General features: G+C 51.9%; 1 protein-coding gene across 3 annotated transcripts; it reads right to left on the bottom strand.

Moving 5' to 3' along the window:
- Positions 1 to 1152: 1152 nt before the first annotated feature.
- PDGFRB (platelet derived growth factor receptor beta) lies at positions 1153 to 26771 on the bottom strand. Of its 3 annotated transcripts, XM_085236581.1 has the most exons (24): positions 26304 to 26771; positions 18795 to 18883; positions 17769 to 17846; positions 16623 to 16919; positions 16245 to 16514; positions 15833 to 15960; positions 15354 to 15528; positions 14626 to 14818; positions 14288 to 14403; positions 13651 to 13777; positions 13276 to 13487; positions 12526 to 12620; positions 12129 to 12261; positions 11621 to 11725; positions 11404 to 11514; positions 10885 to 11038; positions 9877 to 10043; positions 9508 to 9626; positions 8459 to 8581; positions 6938 to 7049; positions 6533 to 6632; positions 6306 to 6411; positions 5599 to 5828; positions 1153 to 5228 (listed from the first exon to the last, which is right to left on the bottom strand). In XM_085236581.1, the coding sequence occupies exons 3-24, from the start codon at positions 17815 to 17817 to the stop codon at positions 5078 to 5080; spliced, it is 3273 nt and encodes a 1090-aa protein (XP_085092707.1). In that variant the 5' UTR covers positions 17818 to 17846; positions 18795 to 18883; positions 26304 to 26771; the 3' UTR covers positions 1153 to 5077. The 3 variants fall into 3 exon arrangements, with proteins under 3 accessions (XP_085092707.1, XP_085092706.1, XP_085092708.1); XM_085236580.1 differs by lacking the exon at positions 18795 to 18883 and having other exon boundaries at positions 26304 to 26770; XM_085236582.1 differs by lacking the exons at positions 18795 to 18883; positions 26304 to 26771 and adding an exon at positions 17948 to 17966.

Here is a 26771-nt window from a genome sequence, read left to right as displayed (position 1 = left end):
GAAGAAACAGCAGTGCTTGGCCAGGGAAGGTTTCCTCTCAGCGGTTTTTCCTGGCAGGCCGCGGAGAAAGAGAACGTGAAGTGTTCAGAAAGAGCACTGTGCTGTGCTGGGGGGCTCCTGCCCAGACCTGGGGGCCTGTTGAGATGCAGGAGACATCTGCCTGAATACTCTTTCCTCCTTTTGAGCCAAAGGGGCTTTTAAAAGGATGTTTGTTTCCCTCCTCCTTCTTCTTTTTTTTTTTCCAGGAACAAATGCCAGCTCATAGAGAACTGACTCACTAGTGTGAATAAGTAGTAAACCAGACAGGTTTAATATAGAGAAGGGAAACAACTTCTTATCCTCCCTTCTTCTCTTTGAGGAGGCTTCTTGAGGAGCCCTGCCAGGCAGAGACTGGGCAGTGGGAGCTGGCTGGGGTCTGCCCCCTCCCTGCTCCCCCGCAAGCCTGTGCTGCAGCCTCTCTGCAGACGAGGTGATTTTTTTCCCCTGCTGATTCAGCCTCTGGAGGAAAATGCCCAGTCTGAGTGTCAGGGCTGAGCTGTGCCAGGTGACTCAGATCAAATCTGGAGATCATTGACCTGAGCTGGCCAGCAGTCTGCAGCCCTCCTCTCTAGCAAACTGAGCAGGTCTGGGAGGCTGGGACAAGATGTGCTGGAAAGGGGAACTTTGCTGGGACTTGGTCTGTTAAACTACACGCAAAAATCACCTGCACCATGCTGTCCCCTGTCAAGCACTGTTCAGTCTGGCATCTCTTGCATCCCTCTCTGATCTGAGCACAGTGCCAGCCATGGAAAATGGTGAGCCGGTGCTAGTGGCTGCTGTGTCAACCTCAGGGAATGCATGTGGGAACTGCTCCTAGTGGTCTTCCCTCTGCTTGCCTCCCACCATTACAACACGACCCACTGGCTGGAACACTGGTAGATCCTGCCCGGTTTGCAGCCCCTTTTCCTTACCACGTCTTTGGGCTCAGCTGTTGCCTTGCTTCTCTCTGCCTGGCTTCCAGCTTGGCTTTTGTTAAGCACTAGGGTCATGCACAACGTATTAACGTGCTTAGCCTTCACCCACAACATGCTTAAGCTGTATTCCCAACCCTACCTTAGTGGGAGCAAGGGGCAGTGACCAAAACTGGGGGAGAAAAAAAAAAAGACGGCACTCTGCAAAAAGAAAAACACCTTTATTTTTAAACTCTTTCTTTAAAAATGATTTGTAAAAGTTTACAGCATAAAAATAATATCTCATGGCTATAGATGTGACATAGTACAAGTCCTACAAATACATCTGTAAACCTAGGAAAATGTTAACTCTTTGGTACCTTAGTCTGAACTCTGTTTTTTTCCCTTGCCCTCAGGGTGGTTTCTGGCAGATGGTGTGGAGGCAGGTGCTGTGCAGTTCAGAGATGCTGCGGAGTGACAGCGTGAATCCCCTTCTTCAGATCTGCCCAGCTTTACACAGACAGATCTCAAGCTTTCCTACAGCCCAAACCCAGAGCCCTGTGCCTGTGGTGCTGCCCACCCCAGCCCCAAGCCCTGGCTGGGAAGAAGGGGAAGAGCCATTTCTCCCTTCTGGCCCACTTCCCCTGGCTGTATGTCTGCACTGCACTTCTGCCTCCCACGCTATGGGGCTCCACCACAGTCCCATTGACAGGTGAACAGAGACAACTGAGTTCCATTAAAGTCCGCTGTGCTCTAGGATTCTTAACACAACACAAACAAACACTAAACGTGACACTCTCACTTAAAAAAAAATAGTAACACGCTCAAACCGAGAAGGACAAAAGACTTAGAACCTGTGCACATGTCAGTCTGAGAAGCATCTTAAACACAAAAAGAGACTCTGGAGTGTTGCATTAGTTTCTGGGATACACTTAGGTATGTATGAAATAGTGACTGGCAGTAGGATTATGCGTATACTGGTACTGATAACAATTGACAGCTGCAGAGTAAAATATAATCTACAAATAAAAGATATTGCACTAGAGATGGGCCCAAGCTGTGGCATGTCTCCCTCGGGGAGGGCAAGCAAGTTTGGGTCCACCTCTAAACACGAAAACACATCCAAACAAAATTACTGATGGTCAAAAGTAAAAACCGGAGGGACTGGTTCCCTTCAGAATCTCACCAGAGAAATCATGGCTGCAAAACGGCTGGGCTCAGAACAGCCAACATTTCTGCTGGCCCTGTTCCCCTGGGTCATGCCAGGACTGGAGTGTTGGCAGCAGAGAGAGGGAATGGGGGCTGGAGGCAGGTCCCCACTTGGGGTGAGCTCACCCTTCTTAAGCCATCTTTGAGGAGAGATTTCCCAGCTCAGGCTGGAGGCTTGCTTTGCGAACTACATTGGTAGGGTGGTGGGAATAGAATAGGATGGGAAAGTACCACAAAGTGCAAGAGCTGGCCCTTGGCATCACAGGGCCAATGGCAACTATTTGGTCATACCTCACTAGAGAGGGGAATGGTACCATTGTGGCGTACCTGACTTAAGAAAGAAGAGGGAGGTGGGTTTTGCTGACAAATCTGATCCCTTAAACAGCCAGAACAGGTTTTAATGTTAAGAATAATTAAAATGAATGTACATGGGATAAAATGCAATAGGCATCCAAGTGTAGCTAATGCCCAGCTAATAGGACAGGTTACCTGAGATTCCCCATCAGGAACAAGAAATAGATGTTCTCTCTCAGGACTGTGGAATGTAGTGTTTAATAGTGGGAAATTAGTAATTCATCTGTACAAGATGGAGCTTAGCACAGGTTTTGTGAAATAAAGCAAATGGCCAAAGGTGAGAAGGGTTTTATTGAGAGGAAAATCTTTGGGCTGGATGGAGGTAGTAAAAGTAGCTCTCTAGGGTTGCTCTTGATGCCTGAAGTATTTAATATTTTTATTAGTTGATCCAGCCCAAAAATAACAGTTTGTTAATGAAATGTGCTGATGACCCAACGTCTGGAACTGCAGGGAGTATTTTGGTTAGAAATACTGGAAGAGTAGAAAGATGTAGGTGTTAAGGTTGGTTAGGGGATGACTCCAAATTATCGCTGTGTTGTGGCTTGGAAAAGGGCAGCATTATCCAAAGCAACACCAGGCAAGACAAATCCAGGACAGACCAGAAGGTATTAATGCCCTGTGTGAGGTCTAGACTTGACCCAACCTGGAGTACTGGATACTTCTGGTCACACTTGGCAGAGAAAGACAAACTAAAAAGGGAGGTGGTGTGGACAGGAGTGATCAGATGTGCCATCCTATGGGCTCAAGTTGCAGTGACATACATCTTACCAAGCACCTTGCATGTTAGAAAAATACAGTGGTCTGACCCCAAGGATCTCAGAAATCATCACTTCTCCACAGTTAGGATCATTTCTGGAACCACCGAAGATGGCTCCTTCATTACAATCAGGAGAATCTAGTATGGAATAACAGTTGTCATTCACAGTGTGTTTCCCACAGAGGATGGGGAATCTGACCACAAGGACCAAAATACTCCACCAGCTGCCAATAAAAATGCTTTTCCTTAGGTTCACATTTTACCTACAAAATATCTACTCCTCTTTTAATTGCACAAATGGCAGCATTTCAATGATGACATAAGACAGAAGCTGTTTTGCTGATTTCTTTTTTTTTTTTTTTTTGCAGAAATATCAGATTAAATGAAAAAATTCAGTGGCTTTGAGGTGGCTGAAACCCAAAAGATGCAGATTGAATTTTCAAATTTGCCTGTGCAGAATTTGTGGGATGCACAGAGAAATGTGCATGAATAGGGCAGCACAAGGGTTAATGGGAGTGGGGGACACGCTGCAGAGCTCTGCAAGGTGAAACTTCTCCTTTTGGAAAAAAAAAAAAAAACAATTGCCAATTTCTGTGGTGTCAGAGCTGTAGTTTTGGGGTCTAGCTTTTCTAGCCCTGCAAGGCTGAGTGGCTGTGCCCAGTCCCCAGAAGGTTACAAGGTGTCATGGCAAACAGCGTCCCAGGCTCTCCGCCTTTCTATCTTCTGAGATGTCCCTGGGCTGGTGTTCTGGCATTCTTATTGCTCCCTCTCGTCTTGCTATGACTCGGGAAGGACCCACCATCCTGAGAAAATGGTGTTCAGGTGAACAGTCTTTCACGAGGGAGCCCTTATTTTCCAAAGACAAGACATAAAAGTTTTGCAGCCATAAGGGTTATATGATTTCCCAGCAAATGATCTGGGCTTAGTGGCAGTAGAAGATTAATGAGTAGCTATATTGCTTCCTTATACTGGCCCTGGCTAGTGGATTAATATATTTGTTCCCTTTAAATCATCACGGCAGAATAATTAGCTTAGTGCCCACGCAGACAACAACAACACTGGACTGCCCTCTTTGCTACTACAGCAGAGTCACTGTGAGAGCATTTTGTGTTCCCGGCCCCTGGGACTCCTGGCTGGGCACAGGATGGCTCTGGGTAGGAGGGCAGAGCTGTGCCCCAGAGCCACGGGTACCTGTAGAGCTTGTGATGCTCTGTCCTCTGGAGAGTCAGGATAGGAAAAAAGTGATTCAGTATCTGTGAGACACTGGCTCGTCTTTCCAGGCCTTGGCTGTGCTTGGAGGAGAATCCACCCAACAGCTAGAGTTGGGTATTGCAGTTTCTCTACCCCCCAGCAATGGGATTCCAAGGAAACTGTCCTGGTGGCATTTCGCAGAACCACGGTGTGGTTGGTGCTGAGACCATCAGGGAAGTGCTGGTGCAGAGGAGCTGGAACTCATTGCCATCTACAGAGTGTGGAAGGGGAAGAGGCTGGAGCATCTTAGCACATGGAAAGTGGTGTCTCTTGTACAGATTTAACCCACACCTTCCACTTCAGAAGAAGATGTTGGTCTGTGAGATGTCTCCTTCCCACAGCGGTTTGATCGCTGAAGAGGATGTGGCAGTGATCTGGAAGATGCTGGGCACTGAGCCACCTCTTTGTGAGGAGGGAAGGGGATGGCAGGGGGGGAAATGTCTCTGATTCCCCACCTGACTCTGGCAGATGGGAGAGAGGGAGGAATACCGGGACAAGCCCAAAGCGTTCTCTGCAATGCCCGGCTCAGCCCCACACCTGACCTTGCTGTGGGGAGATGCCATCAGCCCAGCTCTGCCTACAGGAAGCTCTCCTCCACCTCGTGGTGCCCTGGGGCCAGCTCCTGGCAGCCCAGCTGCAGGTCACATTCCGGCTCCTCGTCCTGCTGGGGGCCCAGAGGGCTGTCACAGGATATTGTAGATGATGTGTTGGCTTCATTCAGCATAGAGCTGAAGGGAGACAAAGGGAAAAGATATGAATGCCTATCCTGAATTTCCTGATAAGACAGGATTCCCAATGAATGAGAAGCACATTGAGCTCCTTGTCAATCTTAGCAGCTTTCAGGAGCTCCGTACCCCAGGTTGTGCCCTCTCTTGTCCCCAGTTGTGCTGGCTGACACATGGGGATGAGACAAGACACCATTTAGCTCACAACCCTCTGGTTCACCTCCATCCCTGGGTGCTCATGGGGATGACACTACCCTCTTTCTCGCCTAGTAAACCCATCCCTGAGCAAAGCATCCCTATTTGCAGTTGAAGCCCCCTTCTTCAGTTTTGGGCAATCCTGGGAAGAAACAGCATTTAGAAATGACTTTTCTACCTGGCACGGCTGATGGAGGCCTCCTGAGGGAGGTCACAGACTGCCTCAGGCTTGGGGTCAGGAAGAGGGATGATGTAGTCATTCTCTCCCCCGTTCTGGTGCACAGCCGTGTAGAGGGTTGGGGAGCTGGGAGGGAGCCTGGCGTTGTTCAGCCCAGGGATGGTGGGTCTTGTGCGTACAACAGCGGGGTGGTCGCTCTTCATGAACTCTTCATCCACCTGCTGGTACCTCTGCTCTCGCAGGTTACCAGAGAAACAGGAAGGTCTTGTGAGCAGAGAAAACAGATGTGTTTGCTTTCCCTGACTCCCAGGCTTCTTTCCCCAGGGGCTGACATCAGCTACCCTGACTCCACCACAGACACATCATGAATGTTTCCTATATGAGAGATCAGCAGCACAATTCCACAGTTCCAAAATATCAGTCAGCAGCAGGCTTCTGATCTTCAGCCAGTTCTGACTTCTGCCATTGCTGAGAAACCAGCTGCCTGGTGATGACAGCTATCTCGCAACATCCCCAGGATTCCCAAATCACCTCCTCTGGCTGTTCAAATTAACGTAGCCCAAATCACAGCAAAATCCTCCAGCATAGCAGCTGATAATTATTAATTAGGGTCTCTAAACCTTCATCAAATGCTGTGAAACCAAGGTGGCATCCCTTCAAAGAGCAGACACTTCTCTGGCCCTCACCACACAGTCCTTTGCACATACCTTTCTGTAGCAATCCACCAAGAGGTTTCCCATAAGCACCACCAGCTGTGAGAAGGATGGTCTGATCTCAAACTTCTCCTCCCAGCACTTCTGCATAATATCATAGCTAACAAAATGGAAGAAAGGGCACCTTGGTGACTTAGCAGGAAAACAGAAGAACTGCTCCTGTCATTTCTGCAGGAGTTAACATGTGCAGGGTTATAATAACATGTGCAGGCAGCACTTACATTTCATCAGAAGCATGGGTGGGTTTGGACATCCGATAGCCACGTTTGATGGCATTGTAGAACTGTTCATTCATAGGCAGTTCAGGGTAGGGAGTCCCTCCTGGTGTAAAAGGAGAGCAGGTAATCAGGCTGGTGCAGAGGCTGCCATCCCCATGCCATCATGCTTTTCGTACCAAGGTTTCCTATTTGCTTTTCATTTTTTAATTTACCTTTTCTGTTTCATTTTGCTTCCAAATGCCCACGTCAGCATGGGAAAGAAGGAGACACTGAGTGAAGTGCTACTCTGATGCTGGAAGAGTTGGGACTTGGGGATTAGGATGCATTTCTACCTTCTGGGTTTGGGAAAGGATCTTGCTAAAGCACTACCATTTCTATGGACACAACCATGATCTCCAGGACACTTACCTAGAGTGAATATTTCCCAGAGAAGAATCCCGAAGGACCACACATCACTTAAGGTGGTGTAGAGGTTGTTGAAGATGCTCTCAGGAGCCATCCACTTAAGGGGCAAGAAAGTCTATGAGGAAAATTTGGAATAAGAAGAGAGTCAGCATCTACAGCATTTGTTTCGACAAGAAAGAGTCTGACACAGTTTACAGGCAGAGAAAACCCCTTGGAGCTGCCTGACAGCCTCACATATCTGGTGATCAGCATTTCTTGGAGGGATCAGTTTTCTCTTTTGTAGTGCAGGATGAACCCGGCAAGCACGAGAGAAGAACAGGTGTGCTGCGTCCACTTCCATCGTGGACAACAGCCTGTCTGCCATAATGAGCTGTCACAGTGTGCATCTCTGTTCCCTGTGCCTTGGGATGAGTTCAGTGATTGCACAGTATGACAGAACTCCCAGAGGGAGTCCAGAACTATCTGCGCTTTGGAAAGCTAGGGCTAAGCTGGAGAAGGCTACAGGATGACCAGGAAAGAGCTGAAGCTCCTGCTTTTCCTGTTCCTACACACATGGTGATACAATAAAAGGAGCCTCACTCAATCAGTGTGTGCAGCACTGGCTGTGCTGTTCTGGAGATTTGCTTGCACAACGAATACCAAAATAATCTCCAGGAAGAACTGCAAAGAGGCCCAGTTTCATTTCTTGTTTCATAAGGAAAAGCAGCTATATCAAGGCTGGACAGGAAAATCACAATCTCTCTGCAGAGGGGTCCCCTGGCCAATACGTGCAACACCTGGCTGCTGTGCCACGCAAATGGGACAAATCAGGAGGGAAGCTGAGTAGTTCATTGAGTAGATAATGACTGGGGCTTGAGGGGCCTGGCACCACTCTCAGCTCCCTCAGACTCAGTTTCCCTGTCTGCCAAACAGAGCCAGTTACGTGTCCTGCTTTGCTTAGGTTGCACATTCCCAGATGCTCAGTCTGGAGCAGACACACTGTTGTTGAAAGCACAGGGAAGGTTTCAGAGAAGCTCAATAACAGCCCCATCCTCTCTTGCTCGAAAGACTGGAGATGTCTTTCTGGAAAGTAGCTGCTTGCAGGAAAGCACTTCCTCTTACCCTATAGCCTGGTGGTTAAAGTAGAAGACTGTGGACCTCTTCTCAGAGTGGCCAGTGACTCACTGCACCACTGTCAAGCTGCCTAACTTTGCTCTTGCCTGCAGCTGAGAACCAGGCTCAGCACCACGCAGAGAAGGGACACAGCTCTGCTTCCTCTGAAGGGCTGTGCAGGGCACAGTCCAACAGTTTTGCTCTTGCAGCCTGGGTTCTTCTGCAAGAGCTTGGAGATACAGCCATACAATTCTGCTACTCCACAGTGTGCAGAGCACATCAGGTGCACAATGGTTGGCTGGTGATGGTTGACACCATCAGCTAGGACAGCTGCCATGTCACCACCCCTGGGCACGGCAACAGACAGGGAGTTTTCCGGCGCCAGGCCCAGAGCCCTACAAAGAAGGGGATGGCACGGCTTCTGGTACTCACACTTCCTTTGGAAATGTAGTTGGAATCCCTCATGATGTCTCTTGCCAGACCAAAGTCACAGATCTTCACCAGCTTTCCCTCGCAGATGAGGACGTTCCTGGCAGCCAGGTCACGATGCACACACTGCAGGGAGGCAGGGCACTGTCATTGGGAGCAGCCCCAAATGGCACAGAGAAGAAGGCCAGCTCCAGCACTAGCCCATTTCTTTTGCTGCAGGGTCAAGAGTCATCTCTTTCACCTTTATGGATCTATATAGCTCAAAGCCACTGAAGGACTACCTTATTTTTGCTGCTTACTGGAACAGACACACTGGTAAGGGCCCTATGTTTGCCAGACACTACCAGTTAGAACAGTGATGTTACATCACTGCAAATAAGACTGTGGGAATTTGGAGCTCCTCTTCTATGCTCCATGGGATAGCACTTGTGGAGATCACACTGTCTGCCTGGAGGCAAAGAGCCAGAAACTTCTTTCTGCATGTCATTCATACCACCCCACCCTATCTCTTACCCTCGCCCTGCATGATGTTTCACAGAGAATATGTTACTGCCTGTCCTAGGCCAAAGCCAGATCTTAGGAAGCCCCCATAGCCTGATCCACTCCATTGGCTTAATTACCATTGAACAAGCATTTCTTAAGAGGCTTGGGAAGCTTATAGCATGTGGGGCAATGTGAATATCCATGGAGAGTTGCAGCTTTGCTCTGGAATGTCCTGTGTTTAACACAGCAAGGCTATCTGTTTGCAGCTGGTCATCCCAGTAAAGGAGGATTATGTAACATCACAGCTGTGTTGCACAGGGCTTGGGAGGAGCTCCGAGCCATGGAATTTGAGGTGTGAAACTTGGTCTGCATCAGGGGTAGCTGGTATGCAAACACAATCACACAGTTCTTTGGGAATATATTTCCAAAGGAAAGTGGTTGGCAGCCCTTCCATTGCACGGCCACTTGTCTCTCAAGGAGGTCAGCATGGACAGAGGGACAGCGAGATGAAGGTGACCACAGGCACAGCACAGCATTCTTTGTCTCCATGGGCCAGCCTGCATACATACATTTTTAGAAGCCAGGAATTCCATCCCATTGGCCACTTGGAAGCTGAAGCCCACCAAGTCCATGTAGCTGAGGAGTGGAGATTCATTTATCAGTGTCGCCCGGTCTGTTCTTTCAGGAGCTGGAAGACAAGCAGACACAGAGGTTGGTGTGACATGGCACACTTGCAGACTGCAGCTGGCAGAAGGAACCAGCTCAATGGGGACGGCTCTGCCCCCATCAACACCAGGACAAAGTATGGGGCTCCCAGCATGAAGCTGCATTAGTCTCAAAGGTGACCTTTGCAATATGACCCATCCAGTTCTGCAAGCAAAGGCATCCTGCAACCCAAATGCAAGTTCCTTTCCCTTCTTCTACAGCTGAGCTGTTACCTGATGGGGAATAGCTGTCCAGCTCGTATGGGGTGCCGTAGTTAGAGGACTCGATGTCAGCGTACTTGACTTCACCCTTCATGTCAGACATGGGCACATAATCCAGAGACTCGTCCTTGCTCATGTCCATATAGCCCCCATCACTCTCAACAGACAAGGAAAGGTGACTGGAGGGGGAAAGAGAGACTATTTAGACACAGTGGAGGGCAGGAGATGCAGGGTATAGGGGAAACTATCTGAAGAACTGCAGCTCCTGAACCCTCAGCCCCAGCACTGAAATGTCTCATAGCAGGAAAAGAAGCTCTGTGGCATACAAATGGCACTGGGGATCTCCTTCCAGAAAGAATACTCTGGGGCTTGTGAGGCTGTGCTTTGTGCTTAGGAGGATCTCAGCTGCCTTCAAGCGCAGGGGGTGGCTGTGATAATGTCCTAATACTGCTCTATTTTACTGTTGCTTTTGTGTGCTGGAAGGAAGTGCTGCTTTCTAGTTTCCCATGGGAGTGTTTCTCTGCACTGATGTGTCTGCATCTCTTACAGCTGGCAGCTGGATGAAGGACTGCTTCCCTTTCCTCTTAACACCTCTTGTGCAACTGCACTCCTTCTAGCACTTCTCCCTTAGGCACAGTAGCAACACAAACTGCACTGAAAATGCACAGCTGAGATCTCCAAAGGCTAAGATGTGCTGAGAAACTCCTCTCTGTACTCAGTGAGTGGCTACTGTTATGCTAGCAAAGTTAATGCTGCCAGGGAATATTCCCAATTGGCATGGAGCAGCCAGGGTATGCGTTAGCATCGGCCTCCAGGACACACAAATTGCCTCTGCTAAATCCCTGCCTGCCAGGAGCTAAAGGTAACACTGGGCAACCATGCTCCCTTGCTAGACCAGCATTTATCTTACTGGTCTGGAGGAAATGAAAGTATCCTTCCTGGAACTACCAGCTTCCCTCAGTGGTGTGGGCTAAGATGGTGCAGGCGGCAGGGAGGAGGAGAAGGCTGCTTTCCAGGCACCTCTGCACATGGTCCTCCTTGATGGTGTTCCCATACAGCTCTGCCTCCCGGCGGGCCTTCTCGCCATAGGACTGCAGGAAGGTGTGCTTGTTGCGGTGCAGGTAGTCCACCAGGTCCCCGTAACGGCAGTACTCGGTGATGATATAGATGGGCCCTGGGGGAAAAGAGCACTCGTGTCATCTTTACTTGGCCCCATCTGCTCCTCAGGGCAGTGATTTTTGTCCCTGGGGACATTACCGGATTGCAAGTCCGTGGGGAAAAGCTGTCTTTCTGGGACTGAGCATTTTCAGAATTTGAAATTTATGTTTGGGAAGGCAGGTGGGGCTTAACAGAAACATGCCTTCTCAGTTTCAAGTGGGTTGGAAAGAGTGGCTTTCAGAGCCCCCTGAGGCTTTCCCAGGGGAAAGGGTGAGTCGTTCTGAACTAGAAAACAGCAATTATTCTCTCTGAGAACAATTCTCACTCTGCAGCACAATGCACGGTAGCAGGGAGGAGACGGGGCACCTGGCATTCAGTTACCTCCTTTGGTGCAGGCCCCCAGCAAGTTGACAATGTTGAGGTGAGGTCCCAGGTGGCTCATGATCTTCAGCTCAGACATGAGGGCTTGCTTCTCACTGCTCCGGGCAGTGGCTGTTGGGGACAGTTGATATGAGCGGCAAGGTGAGGAGTGGGCACCTGGACATCATCCAGCCTTGTGGTGTTGGGGTGGGAGAGAGGGGCAGTGTGAGGAACTTACACTTGAGCATCTTGACTGCAACTTTCATGGTGGACTGTGAATGGCTCAGGCCATGTGCCGTTGCCTCCACCACACGTCCAAAGGCACCGGAGCCAAGAGTGCGTCCTGCAGAGAAAGGTGAGGTTGGTATGATCACCGAGGATAGGCAAGAACAGGAGAGGACCTTGGAAAAGGCACACCTCTTGTCTGAAATGGCACCAGCCATCCTGATAGGAATGGCAGTGGTGGAGAGTGAAGGTGTTTAGCACTGAAACTGGTTTGTGGCTAGTTGAGAAGGGAAGGAGCTGCCAGCCACAGGGAAGGAGAATCAGAAATAACCACGTGCCTCATGCCACAGGGAGCAGCTAGCTTCCCACAGTGGCCCCAGATGGTCCCTCTGCTGCAGGATCACATCATATCCCAGGGATCTCTGTGCTCTGCCCGGGTTGCTCCCTTCTTGAGATCCCAAACCGAAAACCATCACCTCCAGACAGACAGGGTTCATCAGAGGGACCTGCAGAGCCTTTACCTAACACCAGCTTGTCCCTGGGCACCTCCCAGCTGGAGTCATAAGGGAGCTGCATGGGATCCACATAGATGTACTCGTGCCCATCAGAGCTCACTGACTCGATCACCTTCCAGCGGATTTCATAGCGAGGTTTCTGGAGAGGGGAGCAAAGAGACAAGGGAGATCTGAGAAGCTGAGGGACAGGGAGGGCATGTGGACTGTGGATGGATTTTGTTAGGGAGTCTTTGGCCTCTGCAGTCATTGCCACCTTCCATGTCTAGTCTACAGATGGTAGGAGGCCAACAGAGGCCAATGATCTCTGACACGGATAGAACATCATCAGGCAGAAGCTCACAGCTTTGCTCTGCCCATCCACCCTGACCCGTGCAGCAGCCTGCAAATGCTGTCCTTTTTTTACCTTCTGCCACAGGACGATCAAGATGATCAGGGAGATGACAGTGAGGACCAGCAGAGCCAGGATGACGGAGATGATGACCACTTTGAACGGCAAGGCTACAACAATAAGTACAGGGTCAGCAGTCAGACTCCCACCCATGCAAAGTCAGGGCAACCCAGGGAAAGGGGTTATCAGCACAGAGGGCTCCGTCCCTCCTCTAGTTACTGTCCCCTTCCTGCTACATGCCTCCCCAACAGACATCAACCCTGGGGGTTGATGATGGACTGATGATCCATCGTGGACCTTAAATCAGATCCACACATCCATTCCAGGCTGTCCTGTGGGCTGGAGTCTGACTGGGGACAGTCCTGTTCTTTTCTCCTGGTTAGACCTTCCCAGCTGAGACTGTCCTTTCTGTTATTTGGGAAAGCATGTGGTTGTTTGGGTCTGTGGCACCATCTAGTGACCCTTGGGCTAATAACAAGACACTAGGGACCTGATCAGTTCTTGTCCCTGGAGGGATAACCCTGCTCAGGGGTGGGAGGAGAAAGGCCCAGTGGGCATGAGGGCTACAGACTGCCCTCAGAGCAGCCTTTCCTGCTCAACTTCATTTTCCTGCAGGCTTCATTTTGGGCAGAAATATCCAGGATTTCTGCCCGAGGACTGCAGCTATCAGAGGATGCTGCTGGCTCCCAGCACCTCCAGGCAGGAGGCACAGAAAGGAAAGCCCACCTCCCCACCTCCAACGTGAACACCTCCCACAGCACTCACCATTTGGGACCAGAGTGATGTCTTGGGAGTTGGAGCCCAGGAAGTTTTGCACAGTGCATCTCAGGAGCAGGGGTTCATCCACCCTGTGCAGCTGCAGGGTGCTGTTCACGCGGTACACCTGCAGCTCTGCATGGTACGTGGCGTTGGTGTGCAGGCCGATCTCTGCAGAGTTGTTCCCCAGCAGCTGGGTGGGCTGCCCCTGGTTGCCACACCTGGACCAGAGGAGGATAAAGGCACCTAAGAGGCAGCCAGACCCACGCAATACCATGGGATGTCCAGCTGCGTAGGCCAGCAGAACGCAGTAAAATAAAGAGTCTATTGTTTCTAAAAATGCATGAGCCCTGCCATTCCCATGGGCTTCATCTCTTTGCTTACCATTTGATGTTGCTGCAAGTGGACCAACTGATCTCTGGCTGGGGCATCCCTTCAGCAGAGCATGTTACAGTCTGCTCCCCGCTGCTGGCACTGCTGTTTTCCTTGAGATCCACCACTTTGGCTGGTACTGAAACCAAGAGACACTGGTGGGAATTAATCCTCAGCTGTGAATGCAGATGAGGAAGGGAAATAATGGATTCCCATTGTGGCACAGGGTTGATGTGGCAGTGAGGTAAGACTTAAGAGCAATTGTGCCTTATTTTTGAAACTAAAAGCAAAACCAGAAAGGTTTGAGGTGGTCATGGAAGAAACCTGTCCCTATCCATTCTGTTTGTATAGCAGAGGAACTACAGAAGGAAACCTCTGCATCTGTAGATGCACCTGCATCTGCACCCTCGGGACAACATTAAAGGCCATGCTGCTGGTGTCTGCACTGCCTCCTTGTCCCTCTTGCTGTAAGATCAAGTGTGAGATATTTCAGGTGATCTTTTTCCTCATTTTATTGCTCTTCTTTTGAGCTGGATCTGTAGTCATAGCTGTAAAGGCTTCAGGCTGAGAATCCTGGAGCAAAGGATGGAGCCATCCCCTGGGACTGCCCCTACACTCCTTGGCCCCATGTCTGCATGCACATCCTCACCATTTATTTGCAGATGGAAGGACAGCTCTTGTGCATCGTCCTCATTGGAAGCTCGGATGGTGTAATATCCTCCTTCCTCCTGCTTCACCCGCACCAGGACCAGAGACGTCTGGTACCTGGAGAAGACACAGCCATGGAGTGCATGCAGGAAGGTACCTGGTGACTGACACTGCTTGGAAGGGATCAGCTCCCACCCAAATAAGGAATGCACAAAATTCACTCACGGAAAGGCCAGCATTCAGCCACCATCCCGTGCCCAACCACCATACCATGCACTACCAGTTTGTGTTGTGAATTATCCTCTCCCTGTCCCCTGGTGAGGGGTGATGTGCCCTCACCTGGTTTCTGACAGGTTCCTGTTGGTGATGGTGAACTCGCTGCTGCTCTCCATGGTCAATGTCTTGTTGTTCTTTAGCCACACAATGTTCGGCTGTGGGTAGGCCTCCACATCCACCTGGATGATGTGGCTCTTGTGGACCTCAGCATACACTGTGCTGGCCAGGTGGGTGTGGAAGCGCACAAAGCCACGCTCTGAGAAAAGGCAAGGAGGATACATGCTTCAGGGAGAGACATGGTCACCTCTATGGGCTATCATGGATCTGGGATAAAACACCCTGAAGTGATGGAGCAGCTCCAGTTCGTCCCTCAAGGTCTCAGGTCTGTGCCCAAGGAGAGCATGGGCGAGCTCACAGGCAGGTAACATGCAAGGAAAGGGCTGTCACCTTTCAGAGATGGGCAGCCTCCCTCAAATGTCATGAAAGGAGCGCAGGTGCAGGTGGGAGGTTGACCTAAGAACACACTGGCACTGCACAGTGCAAAAAGAGCTCTCACACAAACCCTCAAATATATTAAAAGACTCCCAAAAGCTATGATGGGAGAGTTTGGATGTGTTGAAGCCAAGAAGTGGGCAGGGATGCCATGGGGTGAGGGCTGACTTTTTGCCATGGTTAATGAGGGCAGGGGTGAGAAGGGGAGGGAGCTGGAGGCTGTGCAGAGAGAGGAGTTTGCCATTCTGGAGCAACACCCATGTGGGTTGCTGTCTCTGAGAGCACAGTCAGTGACGCACCGATCACTTGGACCGTGATGTCTTTCCGGTCTGTTTTCTCATGGTAGCCCTCAGAGACATTGCAGACGTAGGTCCCACTGTCCTCTAGCTCTGCATTCTGGATGATGAGGATGGAACGGATGTCATGGGTGGATCCAGGCAGGAAGTCGGTCACTGGCTCCACAGCCTTCCCAGCCTGCACAATGGGGACAAGATACTGTGTGTAAAGTCAAGAACGTTTCATGGCAACAGAGCTACAGAGCCAGGCTCACAGGGAGGGAGAAGAAATGGGCAGAAGACCTTAGTCAGTCTACAATGGGGACAGGGAACATGCACCATCAAAAGCTCCTGAAATAGACAGCCTTCATCCAAGGATCTCCCCATCGAGCCTCCTTGAACGGCAGCAGCATCTTACTTCTGCCATGGCATGAAGCTTCCTGAACATTTCTACGATACTGATGAGTGATTGCCACGGGGCAAGCTGGGGTTGGTGCACTCACCTGCTTGCGTGGATAATCCCAGTTGAAGTTGACCAGCTCATTGCCGCTGACAGTGCACATCAGGGTAACATTTTCTCCCTGACGCACTACAGTCTGCACCGCGCTGATGGAGACATTCACAGATGAGACTGTGGGAAGTGTCAAAGAAAGGGATGGTCAATAAAGGAAGAGATGAGCGGACACCCAGTCCGTTTATCTTAGGTGGACTTATTCACTTGAAATCTCTTCTATGAGGTATAGAGCTGACACTTTGGCAGAACCTATTCTTTAATGGAGATAGGGCTAAATCCAGCCCTTAAATTGATCAGGGACATCACTAAGGAGACGGGGAAATCTTTTTGGTCCCATTCCTGTTGTTTTGAAGGAATGGCCACAAGAGCTACAGAGATATGCCAAGATGAGGGCAGCTCACCCTGGATCCTGTAGACATAGAAGGTGTCAGAATCCACCTCTTGGTCATCCACGATTGCCTGGCAGTAGTAGGTCTTGTCCTCAAAGAAACCTTTGAAACCCTGTTGTGGGTCATAAGCAGCTGGAATGGGATTCTCCACTTTCTTTTCATAGAGGGTCACCTGCAGCTCTGGGTTGGTCACACGGCATGGGATGATGGCCTCTGTGTAGCCCGTGATGAAGATGAAGAACTCTTCAGAAGTGATTGCGGGGAGGAAAACTAAGGAGGGATCTATGGGAGAGAGAAGCACATTGGTTACACCACGACCTCCCCCACTGCTTGCCCCAACGTGCCACACGTGGGAGTTTCCATGCAGAGGTAAGGATGTGCTTCCCTTACCTGGAACATAGATGTAAAGGGCTTTCCTCTCTGCTCGCTCTGGAGCCTGGTCAGGGCTGTAGAAGCACGCATACTCCCCTGTGTGACGGCCTGTCACATTCTTGAGGGTGAGGTTGCTGACAAAGACCCCATCCCTGTGCTCCAGCAAGGCAGTGAGAGGCTGACCATCCCGCTCCCAGACTAGCGCTCTGTCCCCATAGCACACAAGGGAAAAGGTGCTGTGAAGCCTAAGGACGAGCTCAGCATCTTCAGGTTCGATGTGCAGCCTGCTGCCCCCAGACGTTACATCCAGCAGACCTGGGACAGGGGAAAGGTGAGACCACATTGGACATCTCTGAAATCCAAGGACCAGTAATGTCCAGTGTCCTCAGGAGATGAGGAGTAGGAGGCTGGTTTGGGAGGGATTCAGGCACCCGCTGAAACAGAGGTGCAAACAGGGCTGCTGTGATGCTGCTACACCAGTGCAAGGGACTTGGTGAGGACAGGGCTGGAAGCAGGAGTGACCTAGACATCTCCCAGATGTTTGCTTGTATGCACCCCATGCACTGGGCCTGAGGAGCTGACAGCATATAGTACTGCTGACCTAAAAATGAGCTGGTCTCATAAAGCAGAGGTAGGTCTCAGCTGCACCATCAAAAGCTCAGAAAGGCCATGGCTTGGTGGGCAGGGGGAGAGGAGGAGATGAAGGAATTAATTCCCTGCTCTGCTGGCTGCCTCTCCACAGAGACAGTGCTAACATGATACAGGCTGGGCTGAAACAATGTCAGTTTAAAAGAAGGTAAAAAAAGGAATGAAAGCAGAGCCTTGCAGGAAATCCTATGGAAGCAATAGAGCAGGCAAGGTCTTCCTGAACAGCTTCCATGTCTCCTGGCCTCTATACTTCACCCAGATGTCCCAGCGGGGCTGGGAAATGCATGTGCTCCCCCATGGTGTCCCTGCAGGTGGGGTTAGGGTTAGAGTAAGGGTTAGAGGTAGGACTGGGTCAGCAGAGCCAGTAGATCCAGGAAAGATGGATGCAAGCAGTGCAGCCCTGTGCCTTCCCGTCCCATTACCCATCTCCTCATCACTCCAGTGATGGAAGCATCCCCAGACAGCTTCTCCATGAGGGACCCAATCCTGCTCCCATCTCCCTGGGCCACCACTCACCAGTGAGAATGAAGAGCTGCAGTGATGCCTTCAGAGAGGGACAGAGCATGGTGGGCTCCACGGCCCAGTGGCCAAATCCTGTTAGGAACAAAGCAGGATTAATACAGCATTGCTGGGCTGAAGGTCCCCTCTCCACCTCCCCTCTCTCCAGTTTTCGGCCTTTCCCTTCTGCTGCTGACCTGGCTCTCCTTTGTGCTGGATCTGCTGAAGGAGCAGATCTAAGGCATCTCCTGCTGGGAAACAGGGACTGGGCTGGAGGCTCCAGAAGCTGTGTCAGCTCTTGCTCATCACAGCACAAAATGCCTCTCCCCAGCTGCAGAGCACTGCCTTTCTCCCTCCCCCTGCCTTTTTTCCCTATTAGTTTTCACTTCCCTCAGTCCCAATGAGATAAAACTTGCTAAAAAACAGACACCCCCCCCATCCCCACATTTTCTGCTTCTTTCAACAAAAGAAAACATGTCCAAAACATTCCCTCCAAAAAAAAAAAAAAAAAAAAAAAAAGAATTTCTTGTATTTCACTTTCAAAAATATGCATCTTCGGGGAATAATTTTGTTTTTAGATCCCTTTTATCAACATTTTTCAAGAAGTCCTTTTAACAGAGCATGCCCAGCCTTCCCGAAGCAAACTGATGGCCCAAAAGAGACGGGGCCAGAGCTCCCTAACAGCACTGGAGCCATCCCCTAAACCATGGTGACAGGCAGAGAAGGGGCTGAGATTTGGGGACCCCCGAGCCAAAGCTGAGGTTCAGAGCTCTCACACCTCATCTTGAAGCTGCTCCCGAGGCAGATCCCGAGGTGAAGCCCCCAGGAGCCCTCCACCTGAGGCTGGTGGCAAGCTGAGCTTGCTGGCACTGCCTCTTACCGAGTGGGTCTGCTGCCTCTTGGCCCTGAAGTGCTGTCTCTCTTTGCTGGATGTTGGGAGGAAATGGTTTTTAAATGACGTGCACTTGTCAGATGTTTTTATTATTCTCTTGCTTTGGCTCCAAAAATAAAAAAAATAAATAAAAGAAAAAAAGTCTGATCTACCAGCAAAACTCTCCAGGCCTCCAGCTTACTCAGCAGCTTGCCTCTCCTCCTCCACAAAGCCCCTTGGTGACTCCTCTTTTTTGCATTTGCTGGAAAGGAAGAGAGCACTTAAAGGGAAGACCTGGGGGCGGAGGGAATGAAAGGATGGAGGGGAAATTCAGGCTGTAAATGGACACAAGCTGCCTGTCAGAGAGGTCTGGTGCCACCAGCAGCACCCTGGTCTCTGCAGGATCCCTGCCAAGCAAACCAGTGCTCTGCTGGATTCAGGCTGCAGTGAGAACCAAGAGCCCTGCAGCCTCCGCCTGCTGCCTCTGGCCGCCTCCCCAGCATTCAAGGCTGGTTTTAATAAAAACGCTGGTTTTGCAGAAAGCCTTTTCTCTTGGAGATGCTTCCTGAGCAGAGTGGGAGGGTAGCAACATCTCGCGAATAGCTGTGACCTCTCCCTTGTTTGTCTGCTCTGGCTGGAGAGAGAGGCATGCTTGGAAATGCCAAGCTTTGCTTGTTCTGCAGAGCCTGCTCAGCAGACAGACAGACCTTCCTCTCCTTGTCACAGCAACGTGTGCTTGCACACGCACAAAGAGGCATTTCACAAGGCATGTAAATGCACCCAGATCTCTGCTTTGAGGACACTTTGAGCCTTGAGGACACTCGTTTCAATCCTCAGTCTCAGATTTCATTCTCAGCAAAGCACCAAGATGCACCCTATGAGTGCCAGACCTGAGGTGAGGGTGACCCTACCCAGCAGTCCAGAATCCGGCATACAGATGTAATCCCATCCTTGAACCCAAACATTGTCATCTACACAGTGCTCAGATGCCACGGATTGTCTCCTTCCAGCCCTATGGGTGAAAACGGGGTCACAGACCTCTCAGATTCTTACACCCTTCCCATGGACCAGCAGCTGAGCAACCTTAACTATGGGATGTTCCATGGACAAGGTCCCTGCCCTGCAGCAATGCCACCTCCTCAGCACAGCCCTGGCAGGCACTGAGGTCACATCCCAGCTCCCACCGCTGCGCTGAGACCCTCCACAGCCCCTCCTCCCCACTATGGTCTCTGAGTGCCGGCACAGAATCTCCCTCTGCCCCTCTCTGGTGCTGTGACACGAGGGCAAGCCAGCCGTTTTCTCTTGAGCTGTGTTGTTTATTATTCTAAGAGAGGAATTTGGCTGGGAGAGGAGAGGGCGGCCAGCAGGCTGCATTTATAGACCAAGAGGTGCGAGGGGCAGCTGAGAGCCCTCGGTTTGTTCGGCGCAGAGCAGAAGAGGCTGTGGAGAGGCCTTATTGTGGCCTGCAGCTCCTCATGGCAGCCTCAATGATGCTGGATGTGGAGAAGGGCCACATCCAATCTCTTCTGGGGATGGTGCCTTCCCTACACAAGGAGGGCCATTCCTTCACCATCTCCTCCCCCCTTACTGAGGACCTCAAACTTCACCAAACCGCGTTCATCTATTACTGTTGCTCCATTCCAGACCTGTGTCTTGTTTGAACGAGAATGCCCAAAGCACACTGTGTGGGCTCAGTCTTGAAACCTTCTTGGTATTTGACAGGACAAAGGGGAATGGTTTCAAACTAAAAGAGGGGAGATTCAGACTGGACATAAGGAAGAAGTTTTTCCACAATAAGAGTAGTGAGGCACTGGCACAGGTTACCCAGAGAAGTGATGGATTCCCTGACCCTGGAGACACTCAAGCAGCAGGCTCTGAACCACTGATGTGACTGTCCCTGTTCACTGTGGAGGAATCAGACCAGATGACCATTAAGAGTCCCTTCCAACACAAACAATTCTATGACAAAGGCAGAAACACAGTCTGACAGCGCTCAGCACACCCTGCCCGCCCTGAGCCCCTTTGTTTCTGTGCTGTGTCCATTTCTAGTCCTTCAACAGACTTAAACCATGGGACATCAACACAGATGGGCATCAGCACCAAGCAACACCCTTGCCATTTGCTGCCCACTGCCTTCGCACACCTTGACCACATTTCTTGCCTCTCACCCACAACCAAGCAGAGAAACAGCGTGGGGGTCCTACAAGCACCCCAGCACTGTGGGAGCTGAGAAGCAGCCTGCCAAGCTGCACACAGGAAGGGGAAGGATCTGCACGCCCTGCAGCCCCACCACTCCTTGAACAGAGCCCAAATCCTTGTACCCCACAGCCCTCCAGCAAGACGTGCTGTTTGCTGGAAATCGGGGTGCAAAACCCCTCTCAGCACAGCCAGCTGCCCTCACTTTCCCTCTGCCTTTCCATTTCCAGCCGGGCTGCGATTCCCGGCGCTCCCGCTGTACTCGCTGGCCCCGCGGTCCTGCCAAGCAGGCGAAGGACATCTGGTGTGAATTAGTGGGAAGTAAAATACACTTTATTTTTTCTTTGTCTAAACTCATCTGAGTCATTAAGTGAGATCATGAGTGCCCGCGCGCAATGAGAAAGCCCTGCATGGATCCCAGGATCGATGCCCGGCACAGCCGTGGTGCGGGGGCTCCTCCTGCCCTGGGGGGAGGAGATGTCCCACCCCATTTAGAAGGGGAACTGCTCCCCAAGCAAAGGCTGCTGAGACCCCAGCCTTGCTTGTCTGCCAGTGAAACTCCTTGGCCTGTCCCATTTCTCTCTGCCACCCTCCCCCCCCCGCCTCTGCGACTGCTTCTTTCCCACCCTTTAATCTAAATAAAACTGAGCTTTTTTTTTTTTTTTTTTTCCCTTGGCTGGAACTGGCTGGAGTTGCAACATCTCTCCTCTGGGGTCCCTCGGCTCCCATGACACCACATTTACTCACAGGCCAGATTATCATCACAGAGCCCTTTTTCTTTTTTCCCAGCACATGGCTAGAATTAGGCAGCGCGCACACGGGGAGCCCATCGTCCCGTCCCCAGCCTGTAAACAGCCGATGACAAAACACAGAGGTTGGAAATCTGAAACTGGAGAGACTGTGAAGTCCTTGGGGTCCCACAGGCCAACCCTGGAGCATAAACCTCCTTTTGCACATCAGCATGCAGATGCAAACACAGTCCTGATGTTTTACCCCTGTGCTGGTGACACCAAGGGATGCTCAGCCCTAATCCCCCCTCTGGTTTAAGCCCATGGGAGACAGAGGAAATGAGTGACCCATCTAGCACAAGTTCAAAATAAAATGAAACATCTGTTTGGAGCGGGGCCAGCATTATAAATAATCCCCCAGCCTTGAGTGTTGGTATTCGTGGCCCTTTGGGTTGCGCATGCTCCCCCGCTTCCGCTCATGGAAAGCAGGCCGGGCACAGGGCTGCTCCCTGGAGCCAACAAACCTGGCGCAGGCTGTGGGAAAACCCTGGGAGGGGAATAAGGGGCTCTCCTGCAGTCAGAAAGGAGGGATGGGGTGCCTTGCTCTTTGCCCCTTAGTCACCTGGACCAAGCTGTGGCACTGCACACAACACGAGATGCTCGCATGGCCAGTAGGATCTGCTGAGCCCCAGAGCTCACTCCCTGCAGGCAGTGACCCCCCAGGAGTACAAATGTGCCTCTCGGGAGCATTTCACGCTTTCCCAGTGCCCTTCTCCACCAATCTGCCCATGGTCATCCTCCAACTCCTCCATCATCTCAGACAGTAAAGACATCTTAGGGAGCAAACACCACGAGCACATGAGTAATGTGAGTAATGAGTGTGGGTGCAGTGCCCCCAGCCCACAGGGCAGCACCCACACAGCTCCTAGCATCACTTCATTGCCATCCCCAGGAAAAGATGGCTCCAACCATGCAGCAAAACATGGGGGCTGCCGGGTAGTGGCAGCTCCAAGAGCAATCTGTTCCCTTCGTCCTCAGGCTGTAACATTTGGGACAGCTTGGAGTGTCCCCATCCGCTTGCCTGATGCTTTTCCAGGGTGGAGAGGATCAGGGAAGGATGCAGGGACTAGGGCACCCCAGGGCTTTCCTCCCTCTCTTCCTTCAGCAAGGAAAGCTAAGTGCTTTGCTAAGGTACGTGTCCCCTGCATGTCTGAGTCCCCCGCTGTGCTGGGGGCCAAAGGTCCTGGATGGCTCTAATTAACCGCTAATCAAGGGGAGAGCAATGAAGATAGAGACATCCCCCTGTGTTCTGCATCCCCAGCCCCATGTCCCTGTGAAGGGAGAGCAACCTGATCCCCGCCTGAAAATGTCCGTGAGGTGCGGGTGCTGCCAGGGAGAAAGAAATAATTCCCATGGCTGCATCGGCCCTTCTCTTCTCAGCTGCCTGGGAGGGACCCGAGTTTAATCGTTTTGTTCTGGGGTTTTAGGCTCTCGTGGCTGGGATTAGCCACACGACAGCTCTATGGTTGGGGATGAGGAGCAGGACCCGGTGTACCAAAGGCAGCAGCACACATGAGGGATGAGGCCTGATGCTGTGCCCTGCTGCTGGGGCTGAATGCACACCCCCACCTCATACCCAATACCACATCCCCTCTCCTTGCTGCAAAGCAGGGACAAGCTGCCAGCTCCCTGTGCTGCAAGCTGGGGCCAGGCCCCACCTTCACAGAACAACAGAGAAAACATCAGCTTCTCTCTGCACCGATGCTCTACAAACACCTCCAAAACCCCACAAATCCCACAGACCCACCACCTGCTCTCCCCAAACCCAGCTTTAAAATCACCGAGTCCTACGCCTGCCATAGTTTGCCTTCCTGAATCAGACCATATTCTGCCCATCCTCTCCCACACTGGAGAGAAAAAACTTGGCAGGAGAGGACAGGACCCTCTCGAGGAGCGCCCTGAGCAGAGTGGGGTTCTGTTCTGCAGCCATTTGCTCAGCAAACCCTGAAACGGAGGTGATTTTCAGTTTGCAAGTGGAGAATGCGCTTTCAGAGAGCAGAGCTTGAAATGGTTTATTTTCTGCTGGCCCCGATTCAGACAAACCCACAAGCAAACATATTTTTTTGTATAAATAAGACAGTGTGTCTCGCCAGTTAAAGCAATTCAAACATGAATGTAGCAATTTAATTGGTGCCAATTACTGTGTCTCGGTAGCATTAAGATTTCAGTCACAACCTCCTTTGCATGGCAGACGGGCCACGAGGGGGAAGGCAGAGGGAGAGCAGGATGGGGCCCTGCTCCTTGCTGTACCCTGCAGGGGACACATGGAGAAGCTCCCTTCCTTAGCAGGGAAGGCACCTCCTGCCCATGTAACCCTGCTTTGCAGCAGCACCACACACCTCCAGCTTGCTTGGCAGCATGGTTTCTGTAGGAGATTTCATGAGCAATGTTGAAACATGGACAAGGTTGTTCCACAGCCTGTCCCAGGGATGAGGGTGTAAGGGCCAGGACGTCACAGCCAGCATCCCCTGCTACAAGGCCAGGAAAGGGACAGACCCACGGGACCCCCCTGACCTGTCCCAGTGCCCCTTTGTTCATCCCTGGCACGTGTCCCCATCCCTGTCCCAGCCGGCGCCGTTCCAGGAAAGTGCTGCACTTCCAGGAAGGGCCGTCCTTGCAGAGCGGAGCGGGGCAGGGAAGCCTAATTAAGCAATCCCTAAAACAAGCCTCGTTATGTCCAATCTGCCTGGCAGAGCAGAAGGAGCCTTCTGGAGCCAATCCAGCACCCCAGGGAACAATCCTGACCTATACCCTCCTCTCCAGGGGATTTCTTCCCCTCAGTTCAAGCACAAACAAACAGACTGCACCAGTGCCCCAGCACTGATGGGATGCATCCAGCCCATCGGTCCCCACTGTGTCCCCAGCTCTGGGCTAAAGGCAGCACCAATGCCACCACTGGTGGCTGTGGGCCAGCAGTGCTCAGCCACCACACACCTCTGCTCCCTGCTCTTTGCTGCTGCATCCAGGGAGATGCTTGGCCATCCAGCACCCACTGTTTCAATTTGGCATCTGCTGCTGGAGAGCGTCTCCTAAGCTCTGGTGCTCACAGACACTTCTTCCCTTAGTCCCAGGGATGCTGTTCTCTCTGTAACACTGTTGTTTTGCATACCTTGGGAACCCACCAAACTGGAGTCTGAAGGAGATCAAGAACTCATTGCCCTGCTGCAGTTCCCACATCCCCTCAAGCATTTGTCCCCCAAAACATAGTGCCAAAGGCGCCCTGCCCACCAGAAGTTAGTCTTCCACCCCACTACACACTGACCTTTTCCTTTGCACTCCCCATGCACGAATGCCTCATGCTACCACCCCGGCACCCTGTGAGCACCCAACCCTACCTATCAGCCCCTTCTATCAGCCCTTTGCAGCTTTTCCTGCATGCTCTGAGCCCCCTCTGTGCTTTCCCCAAGCTTTCCCCTGTGTCCATCCCTCAGCACCACTCTGCGCTGGCTCTGCCCCCAGCCCTGCTCCTTCCAGTCCCACAGGAAGCACTGCTGGTTTCCCCATGCTGCACTGCAATCTGGTTTGTGTCCAGCATAGTCTCCAGATCCTTTCCCACAGCATGAGCTGCCTGGGCTCTTCCCTCCAAAGATCATGTACAGACATTTAATAGTTCCTCCTGAAGTACAGTGGGCTGCTGCTCCCAGCCTACTCCTCCCTGAGGATGCAACCTCCCCTCTCTTCATGTACTCATGGGGAGATACACAGGATGAGACCTGTAGGACCCCACTGGAAGCACCCAGGACATTTGGTGACCTCCTCCCAGCTACAGCCCTTAGTGCCAAACCCTCTGCTTTCAGCTCTTTGCCGGCTGCTTTAGCAGAAGCTCCAAGTGCCCCAGGGCAGGGATGGAGCAGCACAGTATCCCTTTGCACCCGCAGCTCCACTCCCTGTTGGCCGATCAGCACAGGAGCAGGATGCCCCATTCCCACAAGTCCTGGTGCGACTGTCACAGCACTGCAGGATATGCAGACCCCTGTCCCCAGGCTTTGCTTCAGACCTGCCATCACCTGATGGGGTTGGAAGCTCCAGGGACAGCTGAGTGATTACCCACACCTGTGCCCCTTGGAGAGGTCCACCCTGCATAGGTGCAGGCACTGAGTGGGTCTCGCATATGTCCCCTGCATGCTGGCCTGGCCCACAAGGGACAGGAGGGCCACTAAGAGCAAGGACTGGAGAGAGGTGGCCCCAGCTGTGTTTGGATGCATTATTGCTGCTCTGCTTGGTGCAAGCTGAGGGTGAAGCTGAGCATCGCTGCACATGGCAAGGACCTGCATCCCTGTGCCAATCTCTGCAAACCCATCCTGGAGTTGCATGGAGGAAGCCCCTCCTGCTCCCTGCAATACTCTGCACCAGGCTCTCATGGTTCCTGGATGGGGCAGTCAGACCCTACAGCTGGCATCCTCTGCACCCAGCTCTGCTTGCAGCCCCTGCCTGTGACAGCACAGTGGTGGATCACTAGGGACAGACAGCAGCCCTCTGACAGCTCAGCACAGCACAAGGAGAGACCTGGGGCTCCCCAAGGAAAAGCAGAGGTCCCCCAAGTCCTTCCACAGTCACACCACATGGGATGCCACCAAACTCTCCAAACCCCCACCCTCCCAGGGCTGGTGGGCCATTTCAGGGTTCCAACCCCCACATAAACCCCATCAGCAAAGCCCCCTCTGGGGTACCACATCCCACCCCGGCTCCCGGCCTTACCTCACGTGGAGTCCCAGCAAGTGAGTGCTACTCCACGCGTCCACAGCCGCCCCGAATTCCTTTCTCTCCTCCTCCGCTTTCTTTATCTGCAGCCTGCGGAGGCTCTCTGCCCTCCCAGCCTTCCCCAGCTGGCAAGGCTTTCCCGCATAGAGGAGAAAGATGAAGGGGAGGGCGAGGGGGAGAAAAGTAAAACAGAAAGGAGCGGAGAGGCTGTGCCAGCACTGGGGCAGAACCGCGTCGCAGCCCCCCGACGTGCAGCAGGACGGCGTGCGGGGCGGTGTGCGGGGATAAATACCGCAGCCCGGGAGGAGGGGGAGGAGCGGCGGGGCTGCCCCGCAGCGGAGTGCCGCCACTTCCTCCCCTCCGCCCTCTGCGGGACAGCGCTTCGAGCCAAACTTTCGCTTAAAGCCCAACGGAGCGACGCGATGGGGAGGGATTAGAAAGAAAGAAAGAAAGAAATAGAAAAAA

Source organism: Meleagris gallopavo, chromosome 15, assembly GCF_905368555.1.
Source record: "Meleagris gallopavo chromosome 15, MGAL_WU_HG_1.1, whole genome shotgun sequence".
NCBI lineage: Eukaryota > Metazoa > Chordata > Aves > Galliformes > Phasianidae > Meleagris > Meleagris gallopavo.
This window is presented reverse-complemented; position numbering and strand designations above follow the sequence as displayed.